Source organism: Schistosoma mansoni, chromosome 2 (assembly GCF_000237925.1).
Source record: "Schistosoma mansoni strain Puerto Rico chromosome 2, complete genome".
In the NCBI taxonomy this organism is placed as follows: Eukaryota; Metazoa; Platyhelminthes; class Trematoda; order Strigeidida; family Schistosomatidae; genus Schistosoma; species Schistosoma mansoni.
In genome coordinates, this window is record NC_031496.1 from 18,776,632 (window position 1) to 18,785,680 (window position 9,049).

The following is a 9,049-nucleotide window of genomic DNA, read 5'->3' on the forward strand; positions in this document are numbered from 1 at the left end:
TGTGTAACTGTTACTTTGGTTCATAAAGTGAGTTTATGATTAGATTAGATTAAGTTTTAGTTATTTCTGAGACAAGGTTAGTAAGATTACAGATTCAAGTTATCTATCATAATTTTCAACCTTTGTTTTGCCAACTAAGAATTAGCAAACATTCCTAGCAATAAACAACACGATCTTCACGTATTTAAACCAAAATGTTTTCTGATGTCTTTATTTATCTTATATGATATAAATGATTTTGTTCAGCTTGTTAGATTAGTTCAAAACCTTTACTATCTCATTTATTATAACATCACATCGTTTGTTTGTAATCATGTGTTATCTTGTCCACTTTCTTTTCAGATTTTACTGTATTTTTAGTGTTTTTCTGAGACTGATATTTAAGTGTTCCTGATTTGATTTGGCAACCATAATCTGCAATTCATTTCTAAAGAGGCTTCATAGCTACCGTTTCCAACTTGCAAAGTTTCATTTCATTTTTCTTTCTGTAGTGAGTTTTCATCACAAACTGGCTCCAGCTTACCCAAAATACATTAACCTAATGATTTCCTAAATTCTCCCATTGATTAGCATAAACTGGCTTCAATTAGAAAATCATTAGAAAGAACTTTTAATACTGTTGTTTCTGTTCAGAGACTTTTAAGCACTCCACATACACGCTGTTCAAGGCATAGTCAAACCCAGGGTCACTCAATTAGAGCACATTGAGTCCGAATTCTTTTCCAACATTGTTTTATCTGACACTTCTACACAGCTTACCAATTTATTTGTCTCATTCAAGGGTTGTAAATTAATTATGTCACAAACATACTGGGATCCTCGAAAACGTTGTTTGGAATACATGAAATGCTTTTCAAGCCAATAAATAGTAATAATTTGATTTAGAATTAAACAGTCTTTCACTATTCCCAACGTACACAATTTTTTTCGACTAGTCTATAAATATACATACCTACTGTTAGAAAATTTTTGGAGTTTTCCTTACTGAATTGGAACTAAGTACAAAGAATTGCCGAAATACGTATAATTCGATTACTGAATATCACTCTGGTTTGGTACCGAAATCCAAACATTCGAAGTACAAATTTTAGTTACCATGACATTAGAAACATATCGAGAAGAATGTTATACTGTGTGAATTATTTATGAACGAATAACTGGTTGATAAAGACTTTCAATGAGTGTTCGTTATCTTCGTCTCCTTATGACTGTCTTAAGTAATTAGTAACTTAGTTTCAATAGTACACAAATCACTTCAGCTTAAGATAAGGAACTAACTTACTATCTAAGAAGTTGTATTCATGATAAAGTCAACTAATAATCGGATTCATGATTATGAAGTCAAAGTAACTTTATAAACCTATTAAGATTTATTAGTGTACCAAAGTATATTTCGACGTCTTTTTGACGTAATGTTTTCTTCATGAAACTATAATTAAATGTAAAATTAGTTGAAGGTTAGATAATACCATGATGCAACGTTGAAGGCACAACTTTTATCCTGATTCATAACATTAATTTCGTTACTGACCTATTTTAAATCGTTCTGACTGTGTACTAACACTTTTATTTTCCAGAGGTTAAGACTTTTTTGAAAAAATATTATGTAAGTGATCAACTGAAATTTAATATGCTACATCAAACCTGTTGAATCGCAAATATAAATATTTGGAAAATATACCTCAGCTACTTAACAATGAGAAAGTAATATAATGAAATTCAAAAATCAAAATAAACATGTCCGTATGGAGATTATTGTATTTGATTGAAATTATGAATCGATCCAAGTTAGGCAGTCAATAAAAACTCGGAAGCAACGAACGATAGTTTCATTCTAGTATGGGACTCTCCAGCAGCGCTTATTCATGATCCTGAATGCTGGAATTCAACCAGAAACCTTCTGTTTTACTCTCGAATACTTAACCTCTAGACACGTAATCCGGTATCCAAAGCTGTACAAATCTAACATCAACCAGTCCATAATATTGCATGAATATCTTCCCTTGTCCTCAGTGCGCTCGTGCTTTCAGTGCGATTCAAAAACCTCCGAAGCCTTTTACTGATCTTTTTCATTTCTTCAAGAACTGTTTCTCATAACTGAGCAAATTATATTCATACACATACAGTATAAATATTGAATAATATTCAAGCTTCCATATGATCAGGGAAGTCACTATAATAGGTTTCATTCTAAATGTATACAAAATAGTATGAAAACAATGACATTTTGCTTCAAATTATGAATGTTGATGATGGTGTTTGGTGTCTGTTGATTATTGATATCAGTGCGTAGAAAATAATCAGTTTGATTGTTATTTGTTGTTATTAGGGTTGGTGTTTGTTTAAATGTCGGATATGTTTTCGCATATAGGGATGAGATAGTGACTGGATGTATAACAGTGAAAGGCTGAAGCAAGTCCTATCCAGACTAGTGAATGGAGCAGATTATCAATAGAATAGAAGTGATAGAAGTGGATAGGGAATATAATTTCTGTTGTACATGATTAATATGGATAAATGGTAGTTATGAATATCTTCTTTGGTTTTTTGTTCCTCTCGAAGCTTATCATTTGTAGGCACATAGTAATTGTCAGTATTGGTCGTAGAAGTTATTGGATAGTCGTCCAATATCGCGGATTGATTGAAGTTCGTTTTGTACAGCTTTGGATACCGGATTACGTGTCTAGAGGTTAAGTATTCGAGAGTAAAACAGAAGGTTTCTGGTTGAATTCCAGCATTCAGGATCATGAATAAGCGCTGCTGGAGAGTCCCATACTAGAATGAAACTATCGTTCGTTGCTTCCGAGTTTTTATTGACTGCCTAACTTGGATCGATTCATAATTTCAATGAAATAGATTTATCTCACCGGTAAATTTTAATTAATGAAGATTAATTATGACTTACCAAAGGTAATAAAAATACATGAAAATCTCTGATTTTTCAGTGCAATTGATTTTCGTTTGTTCTAAATAAGGGATGACTTCATTACCACCATTTTTATCTCTCTTATCCGTAACATCACATTATCTATCGATATCAGGTCACCTTATATTGAGAGGTTGTCTTTTTTATAGTTTAAATAAAATATTGTCCAAACGTATATAGGTCTACTGGCAATCCTAAGGTTTTTCTTTTCAGAAATAACGTTTTCATCCCTTTTCATTCCCGTAGTACAGTATTGAACGATTTTTTTTGAATGATAGGTTCAGACATGTCAAACTATTATTGGAAAAGCTTTGCAAAATTTTCGACAACATCTATGACGACAAAATAGCTTGGTAAAAATCTTGGTAATGCATTTGCACTCTGTACTGTCCATCCCGACTTTGTATTCGGGTTCTTCATAGTGTCTTTCTCTGGGCATTTCTGTAGAATGAACTACAGACTATCATATATCTGGTCTTTAGTACCTCTACCACCATCAATAGTGAGTGTGTTGCACTAGATGGCTTCTCTCCTGAAGTTAGTATCCTCTGTACAATAGGTTGTTCAAATCGAGTTGCACTTGTCCCAAGCAGAGCCAAAATGCATCTCCTCATTTCTGTGGCTGTTTGAATGACCCTCCTGATAACACACATAGCTCGGATATTCCATCTACTCATATTTGTTGTTATTCAGCTTGTCAGAAGTTGTGTTGGCTTAGAAGTTTTCATTAAATCTCAGGCTTCACCACGAGACTTTATAGCTCTTTTAAATGAAGAGCCCTCAACTCTCAGGGCGAAGTTTTATTGATTTTCACTGGTTATCAGTTTTATAGTGAGGTTTTTCTTTGCTGGTTGGTGTTGCTAACCCCACTACCAACACACCAATGATACTCAGAGTTTGTACCAGTAGTGACCCCACAAAGGTTTGAGGAAGGATTTATGTATTTCTTAAATGATTTACGTTAATATGACTAAATTTTACGTATTTAATGGGTTTTTCAACTATTTGACAGGACACTTTTTAATGATGGATTAAATATACCACCATGTTGGCCGTTGGTTTTAAAACAGTGTACATCCAATGAAAACTCCATTATATCAGAAAAGAATTATTACCAAAGAGCCTTTAATTCTCACAAATTATCAAGAGTTTATGTTGGAGATGAAAATCATTCATATGATCTGTCAATACATGTACAACAGAAGTTTCCAATAAATAAGACAATTCAACTTAGTTGTGTAGAAATTGAAACAACGAATGGATCTAATTGTGCACCACTTGTTTGCGAGCATATACGTAAGTAGAGCTAATTACTCCACAAATATTAAAATAGTTTACTCTCATGCTGCTTAGTGCGAACGTAACCAACTCTTATCTGACTTATTCAATGTTTGTATTTAATTTAATGTAGCCATACGACTATAGTTAGATAATATTATGCTGACCATAGACTGACTTTGTGAGATTGATAGACGGACACTATGATCACCGAGCCTGTCAAAGATCTGCATTGACTTAACTACCCATACTACACCATCACAATTGGATAAAAATAACAGAGTGAATAGTAAAAGAGATCAAAAAATATAGTAGCAATTGTGATAAGAAAGACTAAACATTGTCAATGTGATCCGAAAAGGCAAAGTGGAAAAGTATGTATGAAAGAAGGATGGAATTTAAGGCCGAGAAGAAGATAAAGAGTAAATGCATTTTCACGCTTATAAAAATTTTGGGCCACATCAATCAAAGTCTCCAACTACTGATAACGGTTATCACAGAGACTCTAACCAGGTAGTCTGTACTTATTAAGATAACTAATCTCAGCAGTCAGTGATTTGAAAAACTGGTACCATATCTCGGTTTGGTCATCTCTAGCCTTCTTTCAACCTACTTCTACACCAGAAAGCTTCACTTGTCGAAACAGATTGTGGTTATGCATGTATAATACTCGTTTCGACCAGCTCATTCGATAAAGGTTTACAACCTCACCAGCCGGTATGCCACATTTCGTCAAAATCAAGTCTCTATTGACTTTATGATTTATTGGAAAATATGGGTAAAAATAAAATTCACAAGTCAATCTCTGAAACTCTGAAAGCTGAAGTGATTTTCCTCATCCCTTTAAGAAAGCTATTCCAGTAAAGTTTTAGCAGTTTATTAAGCGGTAAAACTGTTCATCAGATTAGCTCTATCCTCTTGATCGATACACTGTGATTTGTTTTGAAAAATATTTGCGCTAACCGGTAATTTTCATAGCTCATATTATGGACAGATCCTAGTTAGAACACGACTGAAAAACTGAAAGCAGTGGACAACTGTTTTATCCTTTTAGAGGACTAATTAACAGCTCAGATTCATGACCTTACTATGAATCGAACCCAAGACTTTCAATTTCTCCGAAAAAGCTTGACCTCTAGACTACTCGGCCAGTAACCAGTAGTATGCGTATTTAACTATAATCAGTTCACAACATTGCATAACCATCTTCCATTCTCTTGGGTTGGTAACCAACTCACACTAGAGAAGCTTACACTCCACTGATTACAGATTCTCATTAGGACTCTTAGAATTGCATCTAGAAGTTAGTCACTAGTGGGGCTGTTGATTCAAACCGCTAAGAAGGCCCATACTAGGAGGAAAAACCTGTTCGCTGCTTCTTGGTTTCCAGTGGTGGTCTAACTAGGATCATTCGGTGATGTAAACTGTGACAATTAAATAATCTCCTATTCTAACCTTTAATGTATATTCTTTCTTCTTCTTTTTAAGTAAATTGTTGAACTTACTTCAGTAACTGTGAATTTTATCTCATGTTTTTTTTAATATTTTTAATATGTAAATGAATTTTTTTTTACAGCTTTTTTAATGATATACTTATCAACTAGTCATATAGAGTATGAAATCTAAAACAATTGTGCATTAGCTTAAGTTGTTACACTTCATATTAATAGCTAGATAGAAATGAAAACCAGGAAAAAGAATGAAAAAAATAACATTATTAGCATTGGAACATGAAACATACAAAAATTTAAAAGCAAACGAATGAAATAGAAATATGCAGAGCATCCAATGACATTAAGGTTTAGATTTAGTGTAAGATAAAAATTAATGTTATGATTAATTCTAGTGTAGTTCATGTTGTATCCCGTGGAGATTTATGAATGGTAACTCTGAGAACTATTTGTGGACCAATATGATATGTATATTTCCTATTGTACAATTGTTAAGTAACTAAACTATTCATATTCGTGTCCCTCTTATTATAAACTTTATTTTGACCTATAGATTATTATTATACGATTTACCATTCTTGAGTTATCCCTAGTCCATTAATTACTGTTCCCCCTATTCACAGCCACATTTGTTTGAATCTTGTACAAATGTTATTTTCTATTTTATGGTACGATGTGGTCTATTTGATTGGTATGTAAACCCCAGTATGTTTGTGAATAATGATTCATACTGCAGAGGCTGTTATTGGTGTTCTGGACTTAACTTGCTGGGCTAGGCAGAAGCAGGACTGATAAGTGCTCAAGACTGCTCATACGATTTTGTGTATTATTGCTCTGATCGATAATTCACTCCTCTCTCATTTGGCGGGAATCAGCACGTCCATATATCAACTGGGCAAGAACGCACTCACTCAATCGATATAACAACTGGCGACGGGGAATATGTTTATTTTATCCAACTCTATATAAAAACATAATAAGTATTATATATCTTTGAGTGCTTTATTAATCATTTTTAACCATTAAAATAGACGAAAATAACATTTAAATAAAGAACGAAATGCTATTGTATTCAAGAAAAAAAGTAATAACCACCGTATAATGATAAATTTAGTTAACTGACATCGTATATAAATAATTAATATAAAACCCTAAAGTATTATATCATCAGTCATTTTTTATTACATATATCGTTATTATTGTTATTCTTATTAGTTTGCAAAAACTAAAGTTTCGTGGTACCCCTGTAAATCAACATTTATGTTTGATCTATACATTGATCCTGAATTCATTAGGTGTGATGTTTCAACTTACAAAGTTCAAATATCATTTCGATAGATGAAATGACTGATTAGTGTAAAGATTATTTAGTTTTATCGAATTATTAACTGTTTCCTTTAAATTCAATGAATCAGTTATCTATCCCAGTTGTAATATTTGTCAATTTCTTAATATTTTAGCATAATCAACTCTTTTGAGAAATCATTTGTTTTGTCTATGTATATATGAAGTTTGATGATAATCTATTCAAAAATATTTGATATCAATCTTGTAAAGGGTTTAAGGAGTTTCTTCGCTGATATTTTTTTCACTAAAACTAATCGACTACTTGTGATAAGTATTCAATACTTCTTTAGATTTTACGTTTGTTTTATACGCTAACTAAAAGAGTAGATTTTCTCAATCGAATTTAGAATATTCAGAACACAGTAAATTTATATCTTACATTTAATGACTAACATTTATTCATTTATATTTTAAATAGGCTTAACTTATTCTTTTTAATTTATTTAAATAAATTCAAACCAGGGGATGCATCATGGTCAGTTGTGATAACCGTTTTAATTCTACGCTGTTTAGTTAGCTCAGCTCATGCACCAATTTCAAATCTACTAGACTCAGTAACATTTTCAATACTTGGATCAGAAAAAGCACATTTCTATGGTAAATCAAGAGCATTAGGATCATTTGGTTTTATGATTGGTTCTCTATTAACTGGTTTTGCAGTATACCAGTATACATCAATAAATTATCATCATACAATAAATGAAACAAACTTGAATCTTTTATACTATAGTAGTAATTCATTAAATATCAACTCAGTGAATCCGAATTATATACCACCAATTATAATCGCTTTGTTATCAGTTGGTATTGGTACAGTTGCATCAATATTTTGTAATTATGATAATTCAAATTCTGTAGAAACACATTTTACAAAAGCATTAACCACAGCAATACGTTCACCAACAATGATCCAATGTTTAATGGTTGCATTTATGACTGGTTTGATTATATCATTTGTCAGTGAATATAATTATCTTATTCTCACTACAATCTATCATGTACCACATTATTTTTTAGGTTTATTAACAACTACAGCTATTACTGTAGAAATACCAACACTAGTATTTGTTTCCGGTATCCTTGTAAAACACTTTGGTGCGATTGTATGTCAAGTAATTTCACAAATCTTGTTAACTATATGTTTCATATTTTATACGTATTCAACAAACTATTGGTATCTCTTAATTGGTGAAATTGCCTACGGTATATCTTATCCAATTTTAATGAATGCTTTATTATTACAAACGGAAAAAGTTAGTTTTGAAAAAATGAATGAGGATTATCAAATTTTAGCTAGTTTACAAGCTATACTAACAAGTACTATGTATGGTTTAAGCAGTAGTTTAGGTGGATTAATATGGGGTTTACTATTACAATATTTTAAAGCACGCACATTATATTTTATAGCATTTATTTACACTTCAATTTGTGCATTACTTTTCCCATTTGTCGCATATTATTTAAACAAATTTAAATGTTAAATGGTTTTAAGTGTACTTGGATTTCCTTTTTTTTTGTTTGTTTGCTCATACGAATAAACTATGTTGTGATTATAATTTATAATAAATATTATTAAATTAACAGGTGGTTTTGTGGAGATTTTAGTAATTTTATATAGTTGAAACCATAAGTCAATTGAAGCTAGACCACCATGGAAAACATAGAAGCACTAGATGGCCATGTAGATCGACAACCATCAGTCAAGTACCTGACTGAGCTGGTATACGTCACATTATTACAGTGGGAGCAAGTATTATTATTTATTTCAGCATGGTAGTTACATAGACGAAGGGATAAATCCGGTTAGTATGAAATAAACTGAAGATAAGGAATATCTAAAACGACTCCACTTACACCAATTTCAAGGGATAATTGAATACAAAATGACCAATTGCAGTCGTTCATAGATTTATTTATTTATTTAAAAACAAATATTGGTACAAGGAAGCACCAGATACATATGCGCCGCACAAATCTCATTCGATTTGTTTGAGGGATGTGATACTGCCCAGGTGTCCAAACTGAAGCAGATGATTTTCTTAGGGTG

The 9,049-nt window shown here is 32.0% G+C and overlaps 1 protein-coding gene across 1 annotated transcript in view; it reads left to right on the forward strand.

The window, feature by feature from the left end:
• Positions 1-8,483, forward strand: part of Smp_001780 (hypothetical protein) — a gene marked incomplete at both ends in the record, with an annotated part of 14,544 nt that extends 6,061 nt beyond the window's left edge. Inside the window, 2 exons of the mRNA XM_018795969.1 lie at positions 3,939-4,222; positions 7,465-8,483. Coding sequence (XP_018650228.1) covers positions 3,939-4,222; positions 7,465-8,483 — 1,303 coding nt within the window. The remainder of the gene's footprint in view (positions 1-3,938; positions 4,223-7,464) is intronic.
• Positions 8,484-9,049: the final 566 nt, after the last annotated feature.